Source organism: Salvelinus alpinus, chromosome 2 (assembly GCF_045679555.1).
Source record: "Salvelinus alpinus chromosome 2, SLU_Salpinus.1, whole genome shotgun sequence".
Taxonomy (NCBI): domain Eukaryota; kingdom Metazoa; phylum Chordata; class Actinopteri; order Salmoniformes; family Salmonidae; genus Salvelinus; species Salvelinus alpinus.
In genome coordinates this window covers 33,403,036-33,430,995 of record NC_092087.1, presented here as the reverse complement: position 1 = coordinate 33,430,995, position 27,960 = coordinate 33,403,036, and the positions used below count along the sequence as shown (strand labels likewise).

Here is a 27,960-nt window from a genome sequence, read left to right as displayed (position 1 = left end):
TTATACCTCCTTTTCATAGTATCCAATTGTTAGTAGTTACTATCTTGTCTCATAACTACAACTCCTATACGGGCTCAGGAGAGACAAAGGTCGAAAGCCATGCGTCCTCCGAAACACAACCCAACCAAGCCGCACTGCTTCTTAACACAGCGCGCATCCAACCAGGAAGCCAGCCGCACCAATGTGTCAGAGGAAACACCATGCACCTGGCAAGCGCACACTGCACCCGGCCCGCCACAGGAGTCACTAGTGCACGATGAGACAAGGATATCCCTACTGGCCAAACCCTCCCTAACCCAGACGACACTAGGCCAATTGTGCATCACCCCATGGACCTCCCGGTCACGGCCATCTGCGACAGAGCCTGGGCTCGAACCCAGAGTCTCTGGTGGCACAGCTAGCACTGCAATGCAGTGCCCTAGACCACTGCGCCACCCGGGAGGCTGTGAAAATAAACTTAAACACACCAAAGACAATTTAGTCCAATCAACATGACAAAATATCATGTGGCTGTGGTACTGATTTTCTGTATGTGTGGGGGAAAAAGTTTTTAAAAACATGTTGTTGACTCACCCTACTTGTAGACTGGATGAACTCCAAAGCAATTGTCCTCTCTTTTATGTTGCCAAAACAGTCTATGACTGTCAAACAATAGTACACACTTTTAGTTTAGACTAGGCTAGCTGGACTAGGCTAGCTAGACTAGGCTAGCTGGCTAAAACACTTGCCAGGCGCCTAACTTCCTCGATTGGGTATTAATGAACCAGCTAAGTTAGCTGCGCCAGGACCACCCACAGTTGAGCTCAGCTCAACACTGATTGGATAATTATTTTATATATTTTTTATGAATGAAGGTCAAATGCTTGCTGGAATCAATTAATCAAATGCTACGGTGGCAACATGTCATACTATTTTTGTCCAGACAGCATCATATACTTGGGCTACACATACTGAGACAGTGGGGCGCTGTTTCCCTTGCTCGGATGAATTCTCTGGTGAGAATTGAAGGAAAATTATGAATACACAGAGAGACGAAAGAGAAGTTGTTATATAATAAAAATTGTTTTAATGATCACATTTTTGGGGAAGCCTGGCTTCCCTTGGCATCCATGAATACACACCTGGTATTGTGTTGTGTGTAGTTGTGTAACTGTGTGTTGTTGTGTTGCAGCACTGGACGGTGTTTACGGAGGTGACAGAGGTCTTCATCCTGGTCCCGGCACTGCTGGGGTTAAAGGGCAACCTGGAGATGACATTGGCCTCCAGACTGTCAACAGCAGTGAGTGTGTTTTGTTGTGGTCTCTACATTTGGCAACCATTGTGTTGCTATAGTGTTTGGATTAATCAGGAGCAGCAGAGTGTAACACTAGAAACCATTACATTATCATAATGTTCTTGTCAGATTAATCAGACCCACTGGTTTTAACAATACAGTTAAATGACACAAATAGAATTACACAAATATAAATTTTCACGAAGTTTGCTGCTTCAGTGTCTTTAGATATTTTTGTCAGATGTTACTATGGAATACTGAAGTATAATTACAAGCATTTCATAAGTGTCAAAGGCTTTTATTGACAATTACATGAAGTTGATGCAAAGAGTCAATATTTGCAGTGTTGACCCTTCTTTTTCAAGACCTCTGCAATCCGCCCTGGCATGCTGTCAATTAACTTCTGGGCCACATCCTGACTGATGGCAGACCATTCTTGCATAATCAATGCTTGGAGTTTGTCAGAATTTGTGGGGTTTTGTTTGTCCACCCGCCTCTTGAGGATTGACCACAAGTTCTCAATGGGATTAAGGTCTGGGGAGTTTCCTGGCCATGGACCCAAAATATCGATGTTTTGTTCCCCGAGCCACTTAGTTATCACTTTTTCCTTATGGCAAGGTGCTCCATTATGCTGGAAAAGGCATTGTTCATCACCAAACTGTTCCTGGATGGTTGGGAGAAGTTGCTCTCGGAGGATGTGTTGGTACCATTCTTTATTCATGGCTGTGTACTTAGGCAAAATTGTGAGTGAGCCCACTCCCTTGGCTGAGAATCAACCCCACACATGAATAGTCTCAGGATGCTTTACTGTTGGCATGACACAGGACTGATGGTAGCGCTCACCTTGTCTTCTCCGAACAAGCTTTTTTCTGGATGCCCCCAAACAATCGGAAAGGTGATTCATCAGAGAAACTGACTTTACCCCAGTCCTCAGCAGTCCAATCCCTGTACCTTTTGCAGAATATCAGTATGTCCCTGATGTTTTTCCTGGAGAGAAGTGGCTTCTTTGCTGCCCTTCTTGACACCAGGCCATCCTCCAAAAGTCTTTACCTCACTGTGCGTGCAGATGCACTCACACCTGCCTGCTGCCATTCCTGAGCAAGCTCTATACTGGTGGTTCCCCGATCCCGCAGCTGAATCAACTTTAGGAGACGGTCTTGGCGCTTGCTGGACTTTCTTGGTCGCCCTGAAGCCTTCTTCATAACAATTGAACCGCTCTCCTTGAAGTTCTTGATGATCCGATAAATTGTTGATTCAGGTGCAATCTTACTGGCAGCAATATCCTTGCCTGTGAAGCCCTTTTTGTGCAAAGCAATGATGACGGCACATGTTTCCTTGCAGGTAACATGGTTGACAGAGGAAGAACAATGATTCCAAGCACCACCCTCCTTTTGAAGCTTCCAGTCTGTTATTCGAACCTAATCTGCATGACAGAGTGATCTCCAGCCTTGTCCTCATCAACACTCACACCTGTGTTAACGAGAGAATCACTGACATGATGTCAGTTGGTCATTTTGTGGCAGGGCTGAAATGCAGTGGAATTTGGGGGGGGGGGGATTCAGTTCATTTGCATGGCAAAGAGGGACTTCATTTCATTTCAATTCATCTGATCACTCTCCATAACATTCTGGAGTATATGCAAATTGCCATCATACAAACTGAGGCAGCAGACTTTGTGAAAATAAATATTTGTGTCATTCTCAAAACTTTGGGCCACGACTGTAGAGTGTTTGACTAACAGGGGCCTGCAGGTGGGCTACAGGTGAACAAGCACTAATCACGTGTCTTAACGAGACAGGGGTTCACGCTCACCTCAGTGTCTGAAAGAGCTTTGTCTTTGTTGTCATGGAAACGTAATGAATTGTTCCATTCTGTTTGATGTATCTAGAACCCCATGGAAAACAAAATAATGCTCAGTGGTGACTAGATTCCCAAAGGGTTTTTACTCATTCAGGGAAACATTTGTTATTTTTATCACTCACTTGGAATCTCTCAATTGGTTGGTCAACAGTCAAAAGTCAGAGGTCATGATTGCTAAATCCTACATTCCAACATTCCACTCCCCTGCTCTACTGATCCAACACCGCTATCTGATCCAGCGTCAACCTGCCCTAGGTGTATGGGAGTGTGTTTGAGTTTGGTGTACTTTTCCACTAATCAGTTTGGACACCTGTTGACCTGTCTCCTCTCCAGACGTAACAACGTCTGAAGGATTGTGTCAATGGGAAAATATTTTCAGAAAGGCTGAATATCTCACACATACACCTTATCAACAACAACACTTACCAACCAAGTGTTGTTTGCATTTTCTCACTAGACTTCAGTCAGTTGAGTTTTGTACTGTATGTGTCTGGTTTTGTAAGACATTTGACTGGCTAACTAACCCTAACAGATCCCAGCTTTCCTGTTATTTCTCTGGTTTAAACTGATTTCTCTGACTTTGCTCAAAGTTTAACCAAAGCCCTGGGTCTGTTGTACCTGACACCAGGCAAGTGTTTCAATCTCTATTAGGCTCTTAGCTCATGAGCTAACACTCAGCTAACAACACCATTAGAACAACCCAACACTATTGTCCATTGTAGGCAGCAGGCAGAGGGGTCATTGGGACACTGGTGTTGTTAACAGGAGGCGCTAGCTAGCCTCCTACCCCTGGAGCTATGTGGTGCTAAATGCGAATTAGTCCACTGCTGCTCTTAAGTACACCAATCCACACATTCCTTCCATTGGCTTGTGGGAAAACAGGCTGACAAACACAGCAGAATGTGATAAGCTTTTCAAGTTCTTTCCTGTCCTGATTATTAAAGACATGCACCGGAACTTTGGCGACTAGTGAGTCATTTTTAAACCGCCCGCTTTGGACTGGATGTGTCAATGTGTAGTTCATACATGCATAATCTATGAGCAGAATTCCTGTTTTATGTCAATTAGCCACAAAATCCCTAGTTTGAAAGCAACTGTTTACTAGAAGCTGTACAGTGCCATTTTCCACCACATGGGCCCTTAGCAATTCGAGTTCCAGCCAATGAGGTTCAGCCCATCTGCATTTGAGTGACAGCTAGCAAGATGCACAAACAGTTGAGTGAGAGAGAGAGAGCAATGATGTGGTGCACATATCTGCACATATACAGTATGACGTAGTACGCAATTTTGGGGGACCACTTTTAGCTTGTGAACGCTACTTTCAGAACTACTGGCTAGAAAGTACACAAAAGTACCAGAGAATCTCTTGTGTTTCAGGTGAATTGAGTATAGAGCTCATTATAGGGTTGCTTAAGAAATCATGTCCCCCCCATACGTTTATTGATATTACTGTGGTGGGCATACGTATCCCGTTCCAGGATGGGAAGCTTCTCCATAAATCCTATTTATCTTGGGTTGTGACCTGACCTCAAGCCAACATTCCACTCCCCTGCTCTACTGATCCAACACCGCTATCTGATCCAGCGTCAACCTGCCCTAGGTGTATGGGAGTGTGTTTGAGTTTGGTGTACTTTTCCACTAATCAGTTTGGACACCTGTTGACCTGTCTCCTCTCCAGACGTAACAACGTCTGAAGGATTGTGTCAATGGGAAAATATTTTCAGAAAGGCTGAATATCTCACACATACACCTTATCAACAACAACACTTACCAACCAAGTGTTGTTTGCATTTTCTCACTAGACTTCAGTCAGTTGAGTTTTGTACTGTATGTGTCTGGTTTTGTAAGACATTTGACTGGCTAACTAACCCTAACAGATCCCAGCTTTCCTGTTATTTCTCTGGTTTAAACTGATTTCTCTGACTTTGCTCAAAGTTTAACCAAAGCCCTGGGTCTGTTGTACCTGACACCAGGCAAGTGTTTCAATCTCTATTAGGCTCTTAGCTCATGAGCTAACACTCAGCTAACAACACCATTAGAACAACACAACACTATTGTCCATTGTAGGCAGCAGGCAGAGGGGTCATTGGGACACTGGTGTTGTTAACAGGAGGCGCTAGCTAGCCTAGCCTCCTACCCCTGGAGCTATGTGGTGCTAAATGCGAATTAGCCCACTGCTGCTCTTAAGTACACCAATCCACACATTCCTTCCATTGGCTTGTGGGAAAACAGGCTGACAAACACAGCAGAATGTGATAAGCTTTTCAAGTTCTTTCCTGTCCTGATTATTAAAGACATGCACCGGAATTTTGGCGACTAGTGAGTCATTTTTAAACCTCCCGCTTTGGACTGGATGTGTCAATGTGTAGTTCTATGAGCAGAATTCCTGTTTTATGTCAATTAGCCACAAAATCCCTAGTTTGAAAGCGACTGTTTACTGGAAGCTGTACAGCGCCATTTTCCCTACATTTTCCCCCATGTGGGCCAGCCCCCTAGCATTTGAAGTTCCAGCCAATGAGGTTCAGCCCATCTGCATTTGAGTGACAGCTAGCAAGATGCACAAACAGTTGAGTGAGAGAGAGAGAGCAATGATGTGGTGCACATATCTGCACATATACAGTATGACGTAGTACGCAATTCATTATAGGGTTGCTTAAGAAATCATGCCCCCCCCATATGTTTATTGATATTACTGTGGTGGGCATACGTACCCCGTTCCAGGATGAGAAGCTTCTCCATTGCGTTTCCTGGCTGTTTCCTTGTCGAGGCTGTTTCTTTGCTGAGGCTTGATGACAAGAGAGCTTAGTGTGTATTGTGTGGCAGGTGACCTGAGTATGTAATGTGTATGGTATGATATACTCCCCGTTCGCCCAGAGTTATTATTTTTCTTTGAGGATCTTGGCTGGCCACGGTGGGCCACGTTTCTTTCCATGGCATTACTAATTATCAGCAGATTAAGCCCACTGTAAGTTTCCTAATGCACTTATCAAAGAAAAAAGAACTGCCAGGGGCTAAGGCAGAATGCCATACACATGACCACGCTTCTCCCTGAATGGCTTGTTATTTTGGTCTGCTGTAACTTGTAATCTCTGTTTAAAGAATAGGAGAGGAAATTAGGCTAGTATAATTCTCTCTTTCTTTCTTTCTTTCTGTCTCTCTTTCTGCCCCTCTATCTCGCTCCCTCTCTCTTTTTCCTTCTTACAAACATTTGTTTTTGTAACTCTCTATGATCCTTGTTTGTGACCCTAATTGACTATAAGTTTTGGAATAATCATATTTAGTGAATGACTGCAGGCAGGCATAATCGCATTAGCTACCACATAGTGTTGAGAGCCAGCTTACTGCATCATGTCATCTGTTTGTCTTTTTTTACATAGCTGGGTAATCAATGCAAGGATTAGTGGAAGAGAGGAAGGAAGGAGACATGGGTTTCAAAAACAGCTGCTGACTCAGTCTTCCTCTTAACTCTCTGCCACACACACACACTCGGATACTCACAGGCACACACACATACTGCCATGCTGATACTGAGGCAGAGTTTCTGTAACTGAATCAGGGTCACATGAGTGGCAGTAGTGTTTAGTACTAGTCCCATATGTGTGTTCACATTGGGAACAGAAGCTCAAGCTGAGACCTAGATGCCAATGTGGTCTGGCTCTCAGCCAATTTCTCCATTCAAACCTTCTCCCCCTCTCTCTCTCTCTCTCTCTTTCATCTCTCGCTCCCCCTCGCTCTCTCTCTCTTTCATCTCTCGCTCCCCCCTCTCTCTCTCTCTCTCTCTCTCTCTCTCTCTCTCTCTCTCTCTCTCTCTCTCTCTCTCTCTCTCTCTCTCTCTCTCTCTCTCTCTTTCTCTCTCTATACTCACTTTCACTCTCACTCTCGCTCTCTGCTCTCTCATTCAAACATGTTCTTTTCTCTCCTTCCAAAGCATTCTCTCTGTTTTTGGCAGTCATGTGGCTAGTCACTAGAGCTTGATGTAGTGTTGGGAGTGGGGGGGAAGATACTCAGCATTTCACCCTGTTTGAATACTTAGAAAAAGCATCCTTCCTTCTGCCTTTCAGAGAAGTAGCCTAATCACAGATCTAATATGATATTCATTCATTTGCATAGCTCATCCAGTTGTATGTATAGTTGTGTAACAAGTCTGTAAAGAGCATCTACAGTAACGATCACTTTTTCATCATGTCATCTTTTTTCCTACATAGCTGGGTAATCAATGGAAGGATCAGTGAACGAGAGGAAGTAGAGGGAGATGGGTTTCAAACACAGCCACTGACTCAGTCTTCCACGATCAGCTCTCTGCTACACACCTGTCCTGCTACACACACACCTGTCCTGCTACACAAACACCTGTCCTGCTACAACTCTAAGGGCCTTTTCCCCGACACATTAAGCCTAGTCTTGGACGGAGAAGTATTTTCATTTGAGATCCTCCATTGATAATGCTTCTTAGTCCAATCTTAGGAGCTAGGGTTAAGGTTAGGTTTTTGGGTTAGGGTTAGGGTTAAGGTTAGGGTTAGGGTAAGAGTATGGGTTAGGTTTAGGTTTAGGGTTAGGGGTTAGGTAAAATAGGATATTGAATGGGACTGAATTGTGTGTCCCCACAAGGTTAGCTGTACAAGTGTGTGTGTGTGTGTGTGTGTGTGTGTGTGTGTGTGTGTGTGTGTGTGTGTGTGTGTGTGTGTGTGTGTGTGTGTGTGTGTGTGTGTGTGTGTGTGTGTGTGTGTGTGTGTGTGTGTGTGTGTGTGTGTAGAGAGAGAGATGAGATAATTGGAGTCGGCCACAGGGTGAAGGGGTCAGAACTCCAGAGCTCCTTTGTCCAGAGAACTGACCCCTGATTGTTCTGACAGAAGCCAGGGCCAATGGCACAGCGCGCACACACACACACACACACACACACTAAAGCATACACATTGACACACACACATACTCAAACACACACGTGTTCATGTACACGTTCACACTCAGTCGAACACATTCTACGTTTTTGAAACATCATGATTCTGGTTACCTTTCCTGGATTCAAACCGTGGCCAGTCAGATGGTAGTGTGGTCGTGGACTCATGGTCTCCTGTGTTATAGTTGTGTTATGGTTGTGTTGTGGTCGTGGTCGTGGACTCATGGTCTCCTGTGTTATAGTTGTGTTATGGTTGAGTTGTGGTTGTGTTATGGTTGTGTTGTGGTCGTGGACTCACGGTCTCCTGTGTTATAGTTGTGTTATGGTTGTGTTGTGGTCGTGGTCGTGGACTCATGGTCTCCTGTGTTATAGTTGTGTTATGGTTGTGTTGTGGTCGTGGTCGTGGACTCATGGTGTCATGGTCTCCTGTGTTATAGTTGTGTTATAGTTGTGTTGTGGTTGTGGTCTCATGGTCTCCTGTGTTATAGTTGTGTTATGGTTGTGTTGTGGTCGTGATCGTGGACTCATGGTCTCCTGTGTTATAGTTGTGTTATAGTTGTGTTGTGGTTGTGGGCTCATGGTCTCCTGTGTTATAGTCGTGGTATGGTTGTGTTGTGGTCGTGGACTCATGGTCTCATGGTCTGCTGTGTTATGGTTGTGTTGTGGTCATGGTCTCTTATGGTCTCCTGTGTTATAGTTGTGTTGTGGTTGTGTTATAGTTGTGTTGTGGTCGTGTTATGGTTGTGTTGTGGTTGTGTTATAGTTGTGTTCTGGTCGTGGTCTCTTATGGTCTTCTGTGTGTGTGTCTCTCTGTGCAGGCTAATGTTGGTCAGATGGACTCAGCCAAGGACATGTGGAAGATGATCGTTGGAAACCTCGCCCTCATCCAGGTACGAAACACTCTGGAACATCCCACAACACCTGGATGGAACACTGGGGAACACAGAACAACATTCAACATATTCCCAAACAAAACAGGGCACAGATATAAAACAAAATATGCCCTATCATTGTGTTACCATACATGGACAGTGTCAGATGTAAAAGTGCTGAATCTGTGGTTCATGGAACCTCTCAACCCCAGACTTTGGATCCCCGACAGTCACATAACCTGCTAGATGGATCACTGTGTGCTGGGTCAGCTCACCAGGGGGTTACAGGAAACTGACACACACACACACACACACACACACACACACACACACACACACACACACACACACACACACACACACACACACACACACACACACACACACACACACACACACACACACACACACACACACACACACACACACACACACGTGCAGTACAGTTTACAGTAACCCTTCCCTCCCTTTCTCTGCCTCCTAGGTCCAGGCCACAGTAGTAGGGTTCCTGGCATCCATCGCAGCAGTGATCTTTGGCTGGATCCCAGAGGGGAACTTTAGACTGGGACATGCTATCTTGCTGTGTGCCTCCAGTGTGGCTACCGCATTCATCGCCTCTCTGATACTAGGTACCACTAGGAGGATAGGAGACAATAATCAATAATACTGATTCACTTTTTTCATACTCTAATTATTCATATGCACATGGTAACCCTAGATACGATTTGACAGCGGAAAATTGATAATATCAACTCAGCAAAAAAAGAAACGTCCTCTCACTGTCAACTGCATTTATTATCAGCAAACTTAACATGTGTAAATATTTGTATGAACATAAGATTCAACAACAGACAAACTGAACAAGTTCCACAGACATGTGACTAACAAAAATTGAATAATGAGTCCCTGAACAAAGGGTGGGTTAAAATCAAAAGTAACAGTCAGTATCTGGTGTGGCCACCAGCTGCATTAAGTACTGCAGTGCATCTCCTCCTCATGGACTGCACCAGATTTGCCAGTTCTTGCTGTGAGATGTTACCCCACTATTCCACCAAGGCACCTGCAAGTTCCCGGACATTTCTAGGGGGAATGGCCCTAGCCCTCACCCTCCGATCCAACAGGTCCCAGACGTGCTCAATGGGATTGAGATCCGGGCTCTTCGCTGGCCATGGCAGAACACTGACATTCCTGTCTTGCAGGAAATCACGCAAAGAACGAGCAGAATAGCTGGTGGCATTGTCATGCTGGAGGGCCATGTCAGAATGAGCCTGCAGTAAGGGTACCACATGAGGGAGGAGGATGTCTTCCCTCTAACGTACAGCGTTGTGATTGCCTGCAATGACAACAAGCTCAGTCCGATGATGCTGTGACACACCGCCCCAGACCATGACGGACCCTCCACCTCCACCAATCGATCCCTCTCCAGAGTACAGGCCTCGGTATAACGCTCAATCCGACCATCACCCCTGGTGAGACAGAACCGCAACTCGTCAGTGAAGAGCACTTTTTGCCAGTCCTGTCTGGTCCAGCAACGGTGGGTTTGTACCCATAGGCGACGTTGTTGCCGGTAATGTCTGGTGAGGACCTACCTTACAACAGGCCTACAAGCCCTCAGTCCAGCCTCTCTCAGCCTATTGCAGACAGTCTGAGCACTGATGGAGGGATTGTGCGTTCCTGGTGTAACTCGGGCAGTTGTTGTTGCCATCCTGTACCTGTCCCGCCGATGTGATGTTCGGATGTACCGATCCTGTGCAGGTGTTGTTACACGTGGTCTGCCACTGCGAGGACGATCAGCTGTCCGTCCTGTCTCCCTGTAGCGCTGTCTTAGGCGTCTCACAGTACGGACATTGCAATTTATTGCCCTGGTCACATCTGCAGTCCTCATGCCTCCTTGCAGCATGCTAAGGCACATTCACGCAGATGAGCAGGGACCCTGGGCATCTTTATTTTGGTGTTTTTCAGAGTCAGTAGAAAGGCTTCTTTAGTGTCCTAAGTTTTCATAACTGTGACCTTAATTGCCTACCGTCTGTAAGCTGTTAGTGTCTTAACGACCGTTCCACAGGTGCATGTTCATTAATTGTTTATGGTTCATTGAACAAGCATGGGAAACATAGTTTAAACCCTTTACAATGAAGATCTGTGAAGTTATTTGGATTTTTACGAATTATCTTTGAAAGATAGGCTCCTGAAAAAGAGATCTTTCTTTTTTTGCTGAGTTTATGTTACAAATTCCATAAAACTGATTTAGTGGGTTTAACATTAAGCCCCTCTTTCTGTCTGCAGTGATCATAATGATTGGTGGGTTTAACATTAACCCCCTCTTTCTGTCTGCAGGGATCATTAAGGTTGGTGGGTTTAACATTAAGCCCCTCTTTCTGTCTGCAGGGATCATTATGATTGGTGGGTTTAACATTAAGCCCCTCTTTCTGTCTGCAGGGATCATTATGATCGGTGTGATCATTGCAGCCAGGAAGGTTGGCATCAACCCTGACAACGTGGCCACGCCCATCGCTGCCAGTCTGGGAGACCTGATCACACTCTCTCTGCTGGCTGGCATCAGCACAGGATTGTACAAGGAGCTAGGTACGACACACACACACACACACACACACACACACACACACACACACACACACACACACACACACACACACACACACACACACACACACACACACACGCACACACGAAAGATACAGAAACAAACACACACACACACTTGTGATACAGATACAAACACAGACACACAAACACACACTTGTGATCTCAGAATTAAATAGAACATGTATATATAGTGCATAGTATCTCTATGCTTGAGATACAGATACACACACACTCAAACACACTCATCACAAACACCCACTTTGCCTTACACCAGGGGTGGGCAATTCCAGTCCTCGAGGGCCTGATTGGTGTCACCGGTTTGCCCCAGCCCCAGCTAACACACCTGACTCCAATAATCACCTAATCATGATCTTCAGTTTAGAATTCAGTTTGATTAATCAGCTGTGTTTGTTAGGGATGGAGAAAAAGTGTGACACCAATCAGGCCCTGGAGGAGTTCCCCACCCCTGCTTTACACCTATCTGTCTCACCCCAGGGTGTGAGTGTGGCAGTAAAAGTCCCATTAGAAACACTTTAACTCACCCCATAACTGCTAGACTCTTAAAGTAAGGATCTTATTTTAACATCGGCCTACTTGAGGTTTGACTCCACCACTGACCTCACAGTGGTAGGGGATGTATGTATGTCTGACTGTGACCCCATAGCTATGCCGTCTAGTGTTAGCTCATCACCACACTCTGCGGCATGTGATTCAGAATAAGGTGTTTTTTATTGCCCCCCACGACCACACATAAATACATGGAAACACTCACGATTTCCCATTCACACCCAGTCTGAGTTTCTATATTGAGCTGATGAAGTGTGTGTTATATAGCATAGCAATGATGTTAACCCCTGTGTGTGTGTTCTCTTATAGAGTTTAACGACTATGCCAACCCGTTGGTGTGTGCTGTGTTTGTGGCAATGACCCCTCTGTGGGTGCTGATCGCTCGGAGGATCCCGTCCACCAGGGAGGTGCTCTACTCAGGCTGGGAACCTGTCATCATCGCCATGGCAATCAGCAGGTACAAGACCTATGTTGAGCCACTCTCTCACCTGTGTCTCTTATGTGTCTCGCCCCTTCTCTCCTCTCTCTGTGCCTAACTTTCCTCTCATCTGTGTCACTGTTCTCTAACCTGTCTCACCCACTTCTCATCTGTGTATCTGTTCTCTAACCTGTCTCACCCACCTCTCATCTGTTTCTCTGTTCTCTAACTTGTCTCACCTACCTCTCATCTGTGTCTGTTCTCTAACCTGTCTCACCTACCTCTCATCTGTGTCTGTTCTCTAACCTGTCTCACCTACCTCTCATCTCTTCTGTCTCACCTGTGTCTGTCCTGTGTCTCACCTCCCCTCCTCTGTACTCTCCTTAGTGTTGGGGGTCTGATCCTAGATAAGACTGTGTCCAACCCCAACTTTGCTGGTATGGCTGTCTTCACTCCTGTTATCAATGGTGAGACTCCTGGCATTGAAATACCCAGCACATAACCACTCATACACAACCACTGATACGAGACCCCTCATAGACTATGCCTGTCTGTCTCATACGTGTACTGTGATGTGCTCTGCCAGGTGTGGGAGGTAACCTGGTTGCAGTGCAGGCCAGTAGAATCTCCACCTATCTGCACATGAACGGTATCCCAATGGGAGAACCTGACCCCAACCCCAGGAAATGCCCCACTCCCTGCACCTCCTTCTTCGGATCCAGTGAGTATTGATTGGTTTTATGTTAAGGGTAAATGTTTACTGATGCAAGATTGTAATCAAAATGGTGGTTTGTTGAGTGTTATTATGTAAACACGTGTTTCTTGCCCCTCTCTCTCTCAGATGTGAACTCTCGTTCAGCGCGGGTGCTCTTCCTCCTGGTTGCTCCAGGTCACCTGGTCTTCCTCTACACCATCAACTCCATGCAGGGAGGACACACCACTCTAACATCCACATTCATTGCCTTTTATATGGCAGCTGCTCTACTGCAGGTACACGCACACACACGCACCACTCACGCACACACACACACACACACCACTCCTCACCACTCTCCCTCTCTGTCTCTAGGTGTTGATCCTGTTGTACCTGGCTGACTGGATGGTCCACTGGATGTGGAGTAGGGGGATGAACCCTGATAACTTCTCTATTCCTTACCTGACGGCCCTGGGAGATCTGCTGGGGACCGGCTTCCTGGCCCTCTGCTTCCATGTCCTCTGGCTCATTGGAGACAGAGACACCGACGTGGGAGACTGAACACACACACACCTGGACAGCATACATACACGGCATCAACGCCAGAACACCGGAAACAACCTGAACAACGGAACTGTACAGTATCTCCCTCTAGACATCTGAACCACAGACCAGCTGAATGACTTTCAGACCCAGACCTAACCCCTGACCCTTTGACCCCCAACCTCCTCCCCCCTCCCCTCACTGGGTCTCAGACTACTCCACTCTTTCTTTATTTGACTAAATAAGAGTTCTACTACTATTGTTTTTTATTATTATTACTACAATGATTATGATTATTATTGGTAATAGTGAATTTGATATGAATCTATATCTGTTTTATCATTGGGCAGATTAATCCTCATTATTTTCAATGGGGACATTCTCCCTTGGGCCAGTCACGTTGGCCGCATTTGTAAAGATGAGATATATTTTTAGGGCTTGAAATGAAGACAGACAGCAAAAAAACTCACACAAGCCTAGAATGCTTTATCACCAAGTGCTATATATATATAAAGAGATTAATTAATGATGAGATATGGGGCCGATTCCGACCCGAGTTAAGCGCTAGTAAATGGAAGTTAATTTCCTTTTTATGCACTTTTCTCTGTATGCGTATTCTGACCTTGAATTTAAGCATGAGAATAGCATGATATTCACCCGCTATTCATTCAGGGTGGAGATCTAAGAAATGAAGGTGTGGTGGAGGTGTCTACACCGTATTCTGACCTTGACTTAATTCCCTCATCATTTCACCACCTTTACGCGCGAGGAAACCAGCAGTAAGGTTGAGCGAACCCGCCGGTTCCAAGTGGAAAAAGCGTCTACTTTCTTTTTTCCAATAGAAATAACAGCTTTCTCCATGCACTATAATTGATACATTGATACGAGTTGTTGATAAGAGCTAGATAAATGAGTAATCCATTTGGAGAAGGGGAATGTAAATACACACAGCAATTGTTTTAGAGGATTTTTCCTTATGATCCGTGGAGACGAATATGAAACCAGTCGTATGGAAGCAAACTGAAAATCATATCAACATGACATGTATTGTGGCCCCTTTTCCACTGTGAAGTAGGCTATAAATAGATGTGCAGTTATTCCACAGTTTTATTGTGTGTCTGTAATGGTCTGGATGTAGCTGGTGCAGAGGAGTCAGGCGCAGGACAGCAGAGATGAGTAACACAAGTAACTTTACTCAAATATTCCAATAACATGCCGTAATGCCGAGCCCACAATAACGGACCGAACATACATAAAACAATCACGCACAAAAACCATGGGGAAAACAGAGGGTTAAATAATGAACATGTAATTGGGGAATTGAAACCAGGTGTGTAAAACAAAGACAAAACAAATGGAAAATTAAAAGTGGATCGGCGATGGCTAGAAGGCCACCGTTGACCGCCGAACACCGCCCGAACAAGGAGAGGGACCGACTTCGGCGGAAGTCGTGACAGTGCCCTCATAATTTGCGTAGATTAAATTTGGAGACCCAAGCTATAGGCTTCTGTAGGGCTGAACCTGCCCAGTTGATATAAGTGCTTTAAAATGTTTTAATTATATGCCCCGGCTTTTCTCCATTTTATTTTACAATTGTATCATGTTAAATATTAGCCACTATCGGGAGCCACAGTCAGTAATACTCACATACATTTATAACTGTCACTTTAGTGTTAGTTCTTCAATTTGTACCTTACCCTTTGCATCATTCCATTCCGTTTACCTTTCTTTCCTCCGTCACATCCGTGAAGTTGTTCCTGAGGGTCGCTAGCATTACTGGATCATATTAGGTTAAGGCTGTCCAATAATTAGGGACATGTAGCCTATTTGAATCATTATCGAACTCGGACCAGTTCCAATATTTGTTATTAAATGTTAAATTTATTTTTCTGTTACCCCTTTTTCTCCCCAATTTTGTGGTATCCAATTGATATTTACAGTCTTGTCCCATTGCTGCAACTCCCGTACAGACTCGGGAGAGGCGAAGGTCGAGAGCCGTGCGTCCTCCGAAACACAAGCCAACCCTTGACACAATGCCCGCTTAACCCGGGAATCCAGCCGCACCAATGTGTCGTAGGAAACACCGTACACCTGGCAACTGTGTCAGCGTGCATTGCGCCCTGCCTGCCACAGGAGTCGCTAGAGCGCGATGGGACAAGAACATCCCTGCCGGCCAAACCCTCCCCTAGCCCAGACGATGCTGGGCCAATTGTGCGCTGGCCCATGGGTCTCCCGGTCACGGCCGGCTACGACAGAGCCTGGACCCGACCCAGGATCTCCAGTGGCACAGCTAGAATTGCGATGCACTGCCTTAGACCACTACGCCACTCGGGAGGCCACCTTCCAATATTTAATGGATTGTACTTGATTCAGGATAAATCAAACTACTGTATTTTTGATTCATCAATATGTTTAGTGTGTAAAGGCTCTCCAAAAAATTTTTTTTCTTATGATTCATACATACTTTCCTAACCCTAAAATGTGCCCAAATAATCTACATGATCACAGTATTTCTAAATCTACCAGTTGGTGCTGAAAAGGAGACGAATATGCATATACACTTCCGGTCAAATGTTTTAGAAGACCTACTCGTTCAGGGGTTTTTCTTTATTTTTTACTATTTTCTACATTGTAGAATAATAGTGAAGACATCACAACTAGGAAATAGCACATATGGAATCATATAGTAACCAAAAAAGTGTTAAACAAAACATATTTGAGATTTGAGATTCTTCAGAGAATGAGACTGAGACTGAATTTAAAGAAATGTTTAAAGTTCTTACATTTTCCGTGTTGACTGACATTCATGTCTTAAAGTAATTATGGACTGTTGTTTGTCTTTGCTTATTTGAGTCGTTCTTGCCATAATATGGACTTGCTCTTTTACCAAATAGGGCTATCTTCTGTATACCAACTGTCAAGGCACAGCTTTGCACACTCTTGGCATTCTCTCAACAGGCTTCATGCGGTAGTCACCTGGAATGCATTTCAATTAACAGGTGTGCCTTTTTCAAAGTTCATTTGTGGAATTTATTTCCTTCTTAATGCGTTTGAGCCAATCAATTGTGTTGTGACAAGGTAGGGTTGGTATACAGAAGATAGCCCTATTTGGTTACTACATAATTCCATATGTGTTATTTCGTAGTTTTAATGTCTTCACTATTATTCTACAATTTAGAAAATAGTCAAAATAAAGAAAAACCTTGGATGAGTAAGTGTTCTAAAACCTTTGACAGGTAGTGTATTTAGATGGCTTTCTTTCATTGATCCCTTTATTCTGAACCGATGTATTCTAATTAGTCGGTTGACAAAATTCAAATTTCAAATACACCGTATTTAAGGGATGTCTTAAGACAAATGTACTGGAAACCGCGTTGATTGAAAACAGCACAAGAAAATCTGTTGGCCAGCTAGCGGTAGGGTTTTAGCAGTTTAATTAAATGTATTCAGCACGCTCAAGGGAACCACGTCTGTCTTACCTGCATAAGGTAAGTCTGAATACCAACTACTGAGAAGTGCGTAGGAAAGGCGCGCGTATCAAAGGCATTCATTTCCTAAGTCGGAATCGGTCCCTATGTGAATAATGTTTGATGAAGGGGAGTGCACAGGGCCTTAAATGACCATCCCAATTTGCCTTGCCTTTAGAGTAGTGATTCAGTGGGGTCTGCTGCACAGGGACCCGGACCAGAATGTAGAGACCTGAATCCACTTAGGTAACAACCTTCCAACCCAGTCAGTAGACATCTGAACACTAACCTGAACAGAAACAGGAAGTGTTAACATCTCTGGGTAGAAGTTGCCCTTTAAGCACAGAACTTGGATCAGCTTACCCTTCCCAAATCCTAATCTGAACCATTGGGGAGAGATGAAAACATACCTGACCATGTATCAGCAGTGAGAGGCAACTTCAAACTATTCTGTGGACAGAGGTCACTAACGTGGTGCCAGGAACCTCTATATACAATCATGTTTCACACTCAGTTGGAGGGTTGTTTCTTGAATTAAAGTCAGCCCAGTTCTTGCCAACCCTGTCCTTAGTGGTCCCTGAGGCGGCAGCGCTCCACAACTAAGTGTCAACCCTGTCCTTAGTGGTCCCTGAGGCGGCAGCGCTCCACAACTAAGTGTCAACCCTTCCTTAGTGGTCCCTGAGGCGGCAGCGCTCCACAACTAAGTGTCAACCCTGTCCTTAGTGGTCCCTGAGGCGGCAGCGCTCCACAACTAAGTGTCAACACTTCCTTGTTCTCCCCTAAACCCCCTAAAGGGCTATGATAGTGAAATGTCTTCAATTAAATTGTTGTTTCTTCTTTGTTTACTTTTTTTCCACACAAACACTTAGCCCAAAATTCTGTCTCTATGTTTGTCCGGCCTGCCGAAGTTTCTGGCAGGATGACGGTTATGCACAAACATAGCTGCAGGAAGTAGGGGTGCTGAGGGTGCTGCAGCACCCCCTGATAAATCTGAGAAAACTAAAATAAGATTTTTTTTTAAATGTTAATGTGTATTCGTTGCCTCCTCCCCCCGTCAACAAGCACCCCCACCCCAAAACATCTTCCTGCGGCCATGCGCACATAGGGTTCACCGAGGTTAGAGTAGCCTTACTGAGAGGCCAGAGAGAGACCAGAAAGAGGGCAGAGAGGGTAGAGACAGCTCTTATTGAGAAAGAGGCCATTCTAGGTGAAATCTGCTCTCCAAATTGTATGACATTTTTTCCAGCGCAAGGAATTAGGAGAATCTGTAAAAAGGTGGCTTTACTTGTTTGGTGTGTTCTGATTGGAAGGCTTAACTGGGCTTCAATGGTTAGTGAGGAAAGACAGGATGTCAACTGATGTGAGATGAACGTTATCAAAAATTGCAGTTTGTTGAAGGATGATTTGTCAAGCCAATATTCCCACCATTATGGATATCATGTAACAACATCTCATGTCTCTCTCGCTCGCTCTCTGTTAGGGATATCGTGTAACAACATCTCATGTCTCTCTCGCTCGCTCTCTGTTAGGGATATCGTGTAACAACATCTCATGTCTCTCTCGCTCGCTCTCTGTTAGGGATATCGTGTAACAACATCTCATGTCTCTCTCGCTCGCTCTCTGTTAGGGATATCGTGTAACAACATCTCATGTCTCTCTCGCTCGCTCTCTGTTAGGGATATCGTGTAACAAATGTCATGTCTCTCTCGATCTCTCTGTTAGGGATATCGTGTAACAAAATGTCATGTCTCTCTCGATCTCTCTGTTAGGGATATCGTGTAACAAAATGTCATGTCTCTCTCGATCTCTCTGTTAGGGATATCGTGTAACAAAATGTCATGTCTCTCTCGATCTCTCTATCATGGTAAAAACACAACGTCACACACAATGTGCAGCTGATCTACAATATCTGCCAGATAGACGCCATGCTTCAAAATGGTCTCTTATCCAACCCTCACCAACCTACTACTGTCAGTATAGACACTAATTCTCTAAGCAGCAGAGCCCAGCTTGATGGTGAAATGCATGTGTTATCATCTGATGTTTCCTTATCAGGTGCTTGTTAGATTTCTATGTTTTTAAGGGGCCAGCAGAATGCATGTGCAGGGCACATAATATGAATATGCAAAACTTGTGTGTTATGTATTAAGTTTCCTTCTCTTTAAAATTATAATTTTTTCCTGCTTAGGTTTGTGACCCATTTTACAAAGTTGAGTCTGTTAGATTTTTCTTTAACTTGATTATTTTTCCTAATCCTTCTGTCATCTTGTGTGTTGGTCATAGAGAATGATTATGCCATGTCTATAATTGAGGCAGCCCAAGTGGATTATAGTGTCACTGTGTGGAAAGTACTGTAGTATACACATAGACACCAGATGGAGAGATTGTCATGTGTGAATATGAGACAGTGCTGATCGCCTCTCTGTTCACCATTCCCTTCATCTAGATTCTAGAACCTGTATCCAAGATTCTTATCCAGGACCTGTTTTTTCTAGATTCTAGAACTTGTATCTTCTTTTTTCTAGAACCTGGGTATTCTAGAACCTTTATCCTTGGTTGTAGAATCTATACCTTCTGAATACTAGAAAATGTATCCAAGATTCTATTCTAGAACCTTTCCTCTGAATTCTAAAACCTGTATCCTTGATTATAGAATCTATACCCTCTGGATTCTAGAACCTGTATCCAAGATTCTATTCTAGAAAGTCCTCTGGATTCTTAAAGCAGAAGCCTGGATGTTAGTGAACCTGTGCCAGCTTTCTGCCCCAGCACGGGCCAGAGGTTGTGAATACTTCTTCAGGGGGGAAGGAATGCTTTGTCTATTTATTTTTAGATGCACACAAAGCAAATTGTACATACTATATTTATTCTATAAATAAGGTGTTTATTTTTCATTTCATTTTGTTTCAGTTCGCTGTTTTTGTAATTGTTTATCACATTTTATTTTCTTTTTTTGTTAATTCTTTTTTCTTGCCTCGGGCCAGTAGAGCTTCAGCGCTAACCGCGGTAGATTAGCGGCTAAGTTAACGAACAGAACAGCGTGGTGCCTAATATCTCATGAACCTCACACACCTCACACCCCCTGCCCTCAGGCAGGGGCCCAAACATAGGAGGCCTTAACCAATCAAGAGCCAAGCTCAAGACATAGTAACAAATCAGGAGCCAGGCTCACCACAGAGTAGCATCTCTTTAATTAGCTTTGAGTAATAACTGATGTATGTTGATTTGATGTTGTGAATTGTGTTGATTTGATAGGTGAATGAGTAGTCTAAGAGAGAGGCTGCATGGCTGTAAAGGCTGCAGTGTTTGGGAATCACTGGGGCCAGAATCTTCTATTTAGAACATAAATGAATAGATGGATATTGTAAATAGAAGGTGCTGACTAGGGCAACTCTGGGTTGGGTTAGGAACAGACTCAGTGGTGGGACGACACCGAGGTTTAGAAAGTATAACGGACTGATCAACCCCACCCTTCCCCATAACCCATACCCATGTGATACATTACACTGTATCTTCAGAAAGGCATAACACACATACCATACATACTGTACATGCATGCAGATATACACACACAAACACACTCATACCCCCCCCCCCCCCCCTCTCTCTCTCTCTGTAACCCCATGACTGTAGTGGGGTTCTCTCTCTGCAGGACTTTCTAAATTGCTGGAATTAAAGGACTATATCATTTCGTACCACTCTTCAGTAATCCTATGGTCTTCTGTGAGTACCTCTGTGTGTGTGTGTGTGTGTGTGTGTGTGTGTGTGTGTGTGTGTGTGTGTGTGTGTGTGTGTGTGTGTGTGTGTGTGTGTGTGTGTTTTGCCTTTCTGAAGATGCAATGTTGTGTATGACATGGGTTATTGAGTGTCCTTGTGATAGAGGTGAGTAGCTCTCTCTCTGACACACACGCACAGATGTTTGGTGCTGTCATCTGGTTCACAACCAAAGACACACATACACTCTGAGTCCTGGTTCTCACAGTCTTATCAGAGATACAACTGTCTCAGTACAATGTATCAGCTCAACACTGAATCTTGGAAGACACCTGTGTTTTTGAGAAATTCAACCTCAGTAGATATGGATTTGAACAGTGAAAGAAATGACCTAGCCTAGTGCACAATACACATTTAATGATGTTTTATTTAGGAATGTAATTCTACAATAACTACAATAACTATATTACATGTAGGTCCCTCATGTGAAAATGTGTCGTCTCCATGAGATAAAGAATGAATAAAGAGTATAAACTAATTACTGCACCTGATGTTGAGTAAGCAGTGTCTAATGTCAATCAGAATAATACAATACACACACTAGTGGTGTGCTCCTCTACAAAGCTGTGAACTAGACTGGCAAAACATGTCAAATCTGACAAAAAACACAGAAAAACCAAAACATGTCAAATCTGACCAAGAACACAGAAAAACCAAAACATTCAGTGATTTGCATAGCTAATCCTTCTTGTCCAATATAAGTCTAAATATATAAATGTGTCTGTATGATAAGTGCCATGTTGGTAACAAACAACAGAATAGACAGGGAGTATGTCACGCAAAATGACGCTGGAGAGACGAAGCAGGTACGGGGAGTAACATTTAATAAATGACGGACATATAACGAGACAAGCACAGCGTCAGCAAACAAAAACTTAGACAAGAAACAATCAATGCAGCAGCAGGGAACAGAGCAAGGGAACAGACAAATATAGGGGAGGAAATTAACATGTAATAAGTGAGTCCAGGTGAGTCCATTAACGCTGATGCGAGTGACGAGAGAAGGCAGGTGTGGGTGATGGATGGCAGGAGCGTGTGATGCAGGGTAATCTGGCGCCCTCAAGCGCCAGGGGAAGGGAAGAGCGGGAGCAAACATGACAGAGTAATGGCTAAAGCTTCTGTGTAATACAGATTAAAAACCAGGTAGTTTGGGTCCTGGATGCTGAGTGGCTGAAACAGCATTTCAGCCATGTGTTTACTGTATCAGACACCACGGGTATGACGTAAAAATACTTGTTTACTGTTCTATTTATGTTGGTAACCACTTTATAATAGCAATAAGGCACCTCAGGGGTTGTGGTATATGGCCGACATACCACACACGCTCTGCTTTATATAATATACCAAGCCTAAGGGCTGTTCTTATGCACCAGTTTACAGTTGAAGCTGCTTCCCTCTTAGCTATAGCTGTAAAATGTTTTAGTGTTATTAGCTAGCTCGAACCAGCTAATCTGCCACGATGGATATCAAACAAAGGAGAAGGAGAGCAACGAGCAGCAGCAGCAGCAGCCACCGAGGCCGCTGCAAAGCCCAACAGTAATAATTCTGCCGAGCTCCAGCTAGTTCCATGTGCAGAGCCTACCCACCCTTTTACAAACGCCGCCATAATGGCTCACAGTAGCCTCCACCTCCGACTGTTCCTGATTATCTTGGAACAGAGGAGCCAGACCAGGTTGGCCTAGAATCATACCCTAGCCGCAGGTTCTGTCCAAAAACACTCATTTAATAGAAACTGCTTCATAGGAAGAAAGTGGCAGTAATACTCGGATACTGCATATGCTGCATTTCGTTTCACATGTGGAAAGTTCTGTGTTGGGTCCAATGCTAATGCAGACAAGGCCTTCACCCAAGCTGGGTATTCTAACTGGAAGAATTCTATTGATTGTACCAAAGGATTCGCTAGGCACGCATCAAGCAAGGACCGTTTGAAATGCACTGCGGAAAGATAAACCTAGTTTGAAGTGCTTGGGAACATTGGTATCAACGCTTGTTAATGATGGGCAGCTGGAAAGAAATCACATGTATTTGTCGGCGATTGTGGTCATCATTGAGTTCCTTATTTCAAACCAGCAACCACTGAGGGGGACATTGGACGCGTTAGTGTCAAGAAGGCAGTAGACGTTTTTCTGTCTATGATGGTATATACTCTGAAAGACAAGGAACTTGCCACAGTGTTTAGCCCCATGCCCCACAATGCCTCATGCACGTAACATGATATTCAAAATGACATCGCTCATGAGAGAGATTGTCGCTGAGGAAATAGTTAAAGAAATCAGAGAATCTTGGTACACACTGAAGGTAGACGGGACCAAGGATCCTGCTGGATGTGAAAATATAGCCATTGTCACTCATTACCTGGATGAAAACAACATGTGAGAGCGGTTGCTGCCAATGGCAACCACAAAATACTGTGATTCTTTATCATTTACACACCTTGTTCTTACCGAGCTAACAAAGGTTGGCCTTGGCACAGAAAATGTACTTAGTCTATGTTATGATGGCGCTAGTGTCACGTCAGGTACAAAGGGGGGCATGCAGAAAATATAATTTGTCTATGTTATGATGGCGCTAGTGTCACGTCAGGTACAAAGGGTGTCACGGCCATTGAAAGAAGAGGACCAAGGCGCAGCGTGGTGAGCGTACATTCTCTTTTTATTAGAAAAGACGCGGAACAAAACAATAAACACTACAAAACAAACCGTGAAGCTAAAGGCTAAGTGCCATAAACAAAGTCAACTTCCCACAAAGACAGGTGGGAAAAAGGGCTACCTAAGTATGGTTCTCAGAGACAACGATAGACAGCTGACCCTGATTGAGAACCTTACCCTGCCAAAACATAGAAATACAAATAATAGAACACAGAATACCCACCCCAAATCACACCCTGCCCAAACCAAATTGAGACATAAAAAGGATCTCTAAGGTCAGGGCGTGACAAAGGGGGGCATGCAGAAAATATACACTGCTCAAAAAAATAAAGGGAACACTAAAATAACATATCCTAGATCTGAATGAATGAAATATTCTTATTAAATAGTTTTTTCTTTACATAGTTGAATGTGCTGACAACAAAATCACACAAAAATTATCAATGGAAATCAAATTTATCAACCCATGGAGGTCTGGATTTGGAGTCACACTCAAAATTAAAGTGGAAAACCACACTACAGGCTGATCCAACTTTGATGTAATGTCCTTAAAACAAGTCAAAATGAGGCTCAGTAGTGTGTGTGGCCTCCACGTGCCTGTATGACCTCCCTACAACGCCTGGGCATGCTCCTGATGAGGTGACGGATGGTCTCCTGAGGGATCTCCTCCCAGACCTGGACTAAAGCATCCGCCAACTCCTGGACAGTCTGTGGCGTTGGTGGATGGAGTGAGACATGATGTCCCAGATGTGCTCAATTGGATTCAGGTCTGGGGAACGGGCGGGCCAGTCCATAGCATCAATGCCTTCCTATTGCAGGAACTGCTGACACACTCCAGCCACATGAGGTCTAGCATTGTCTTGCATTAGGAGGAACCCAGGGCCAACCGCACCAGCATATGGTCTCACAAGGGGTCTGAGGATCTCATCTCGGTACCTAATGGCAGTCAGGCTACCTCTGGCGAGCACATGGAGGGCTGTGCGGCCCCACAAAGAAATGCCACCCCACACCATGACTTACCCTTCGCCAAACCGGTCATGCTGGAGGATGTTGCAGGCAGCAGAACGTTCTCCACGGCGTCTCCAGACTCTGTCACGTCTGTCACATGTGCTCAGTGTGAACCTGCTTTCATCTGTGAAGAGCACAGGGCGCCAGTGGCGAATTTGGCAATCTTGGTGTTCTCTGGCAAATGCCAAACGTCCTGCAATGTGTTGGGCTGTAAGCACAACCCCCACCTGTGGACGTCGGGCCCTCATACCACCCTCATGGAGTCTGTTTCTGACTGTTTGAGCAGACACATGCACATTTGTGGCCTGCTGGAGGTCATTTTGCAGGGCTCTGGCAGTGCTCTTCCTTGCACAAAGGCGGAGGTAGCGGTCCTGCTGCTGGGTTGTTTCCCTCCTACGGCCTCCTCCACATCTCCTGATGTACTGGCCTGTCTCCTGGTAGCGCCTCCATGCTCTGGACACTACGTTGACAGACACAGCAAGCTCGCATTGATGTGCCATCCTGGATGAGCTGCACTACCTGAGCCACTTGTGTGAGTTGTAGACTCCGTCTCATGCTACCACTAGAGTGAAAGCACCACCAGCATTCAAAAGTGACCAAAACATCAGCCAGGAAGCATAGGAACTGAGAAGTGGTCTGTGGTCACCACCTGCAGAACCACTCCTTTATTGGGGGTGTCTTGATAATTGCCTATAATTTCCACCTGTTGTCTATTCCATTTGCACAACAGCATGTGAAATTTATTGTCAATCAGTGTTGCTTCCTAAGTGGACAGTTTGATATCACAGAAGTGTGATTGACTTGGAGTTACATTGTGTTGTTTAAGTGTTCCCTTTAAGTGTTCCCTGACTTCTTTAAGTCAGAAGTTTATACACCTTCACCAAATACATTTAAACTCAGTTTTTCACAAATCCTGACATTTAATCCTAGTAAAAATTACCGGTCTTAGGTCAGTTAGGATCTTCCTGACTTAACTTCCTGATTGATGTCTTGAGATGTTGCCTCAATATATCCATATAATTTTCCAACCTCATGATGCCATCTATTTTGTGAAGTGCACCAGTCCCTCCTGCAGAAAAACACCCCCACAACGTGATGCTGCCACCCCCGTGCTTCACGGTTGGGATGGTGTTCTTCGGCTTGCAAGCATCCCCCTTATTCCTCCAAACATAACGACGGTCATTATGGCCAAACAGTTCTATTTGTGTTTCATTAGACCAGAGGGAATTTCTCCAAAAAGTACGATCGTTGTCCCCATGTGCAGTCGCAAACCGTAGTCTGGCTTTTTTATGGCGGTTTTGTAGTTGTGGCTTCTTCCTTGCTGAGCAGCCTTTCAGGTTATGTTGATATAGGCCTCGCTTTACTGTGGATATAGATACTTTTGGTACCGGTTTCCTCCAGCATCTAAACAAAGTCCTTTGCTGTTGTTCTGGGATTGATTTGCACTTTTCGCACCAAAGTACATTCATCTCTAGGAGACAGAATGCCACTCCTTCCTGAGTGGTATGACGGCTGTGTGGTCCCATGGTGTTTATACTTGCGAACTATTGTTTGTACAGATGAACGTGGTACCTTCAGGCGTTTGGAAATTGCTCCCAAGGATGAACCAGACTTGTGGAGGTCTACAAAAAAAATTCTGAGGTCTTGGCTGATTTCTTTTGATTTTCCCATGATGTCAAGCAAAGAGGCACTGCGTTTGAAGGTAGGTCTTGAAATACATCCACAGGTACACCTCCAATTGACTCGTGTCATGCACAAAGTAGATGTTCTAACCGACTTGCCAAAACTATAGTTTGTTAACAAGAAATTTGTGGAGTGGTTGAAAAACGAGTTTTAATGACTCCAACCTAAGTGTATGTAAACTTCCGACTTCAACTGTATATAGGATGAACCATGACTACAATACAGTGTATACATATAAAGTGGGTAAAGCAGTATGTAAACATTATTAAAGTGGCTAGTGTTCAATGACTATTTACACTGAATAAAAATATAAACGCAACATATAAACTGTTGGTCCCATGTTTTATGAACTGAAAAATCCCAGAAATGTTCCATACCCACAAAAATATTATTTCTCGAAAATGGTGTGTACAAATCTGTTTACATCCCTGTTAGTGAGCAATTCTCCTTTGATAAAATAATCCATCCACCAGACAGGTGTGACATATCAAGAAGGTCATTAAACAGCATGATCATTACACAGGTGCACCTTATACTGGGGACAATAAAAGGCCACTAAAATGTTTAGTTTTGTCACACAATACAATGCCACAAACGTCTCAAGTTTTGAGGGAGCATGCATTTGGCATGCTGACTGCAGGAATGTCAACCAGCGTATTTACCAGATAATGTAATGTTCATTTCTCTACAAGCTGGCGTTGCGTGTGTTGGTGGTTTGCTGATGTCAGCATGTGAACAGAGTGCCCCATGGTGGCGGTGTGGTTATGGTATGGGCAGGCATAAGCGGACAACGAACACAATTGCATTTTATCAATGTCAATTTGAATGCACAGAGATAACGTGACGAGATCCTGAGGCCCATAGTCATGCCATTCATCCGCCGCCATCACCTCATGTTTCAGCATGATAATGCACGGCCCCATGTTGCAAGGATCTGTACACAATTCCTGGAAGCTGAAAATGTCCCAGTTCTTCCATGGCCTCATACTCACCAGACATGTCACCCATTGAGCATGTATGGGATGCTCTGGATTGGAGTGGGACAACATTCCACAAGCCACAATCAACATCCTGATCAACTCTATGCGAAGGAGATGTGTTATGCTGCATGAGGAAAATGGTGGTCACACCAGATACTGACCTGTTATCTGATCCACGCCCCTACCTATTTTTTAAGTTATCGGTGACCAACAGATGCACATCTGTATTCTCAGTCATATGAAATCCATGATTAGGGCCTATTGAATTTACACTGAACAAAAATATGAACTCAAATGTAAAGTTGAGGGACCGTGCAATTGGCATGCTGACTGCCAGGGAATTGAATGTTAATTTCTCTACCATAAGCTGCCTCCAACATCATTTTAGAGAATTTAGCAGTACGTTCAACCGGTCTCTTAACCGCAGACCACGTATAACCACGCCAGCCCAGGACCTCCATATCCGGCTTCTTCACCTGCAGAGTCGTCTGAGGCAACTCCGCAGCCATTTTGTGGTGAAAAACGTAATCTGATTGGCTGGGCCTGGCTCCCCAGTGGATGAGCCTATGCCCACCAAGCCCCACTCATGGCTGCACCACTGCCCAGTCATGTGAAATTCATAGATTTGGGCCTAATTAATGTATTCCAATTGACTGACTTCCTTCTATTAAC

General features: G+C 44.4%; 1 protein-coding gene across 1 annotated transcript in view; it reads left to right on the top strand.

The window, feature by feature from the left end:
- LOC139559072 (solute carrier family 41 member 1) overlaps positions 1-20,895 on the top strand; it is a 37,227-nt gene extending 16,332 nt beyond the window's left edge. Inside the window, exons 3-11 of the mRNA XM_071374748.1 lie at positions 1,172-1,279; positions 8,849-8,920; positions 9,387-9,531; positions 11,339-11,485; positions 12,383-12,530; positions 12,879-12,958; positions 13,078-13,212; positions 13,333-13,481; positions 13,561-20,895. Coding sequence (XP_071230849.1) covers positions 1,172-1,279; positions 8,849-8,920; positions 9,387-9,531; positions 11,339-11,485; positions 12,383-12,530; positions 12,879-12,958; positions 13,078-13,212; positions 13,333-13,481; positions 13,561-13,746 — 1,170 coding nt within the window. The 3' untranslated portion in view covers positions 13,747-20,895. The remainder of the gene's footprint in view (positions 1-1,171; positions 1,280-8,848; positions 8,921-9,386; positions 9,532-11,338; positions 11,486-12,382; positions 12,531-12,878; positions 12,959-13,077; positions 13,213-13,332; positions 13,482-13,560) is intronic.
- The last annotated feature ends 7,065 nt before the right edge of the window (positions 20,896-27,960 follow it).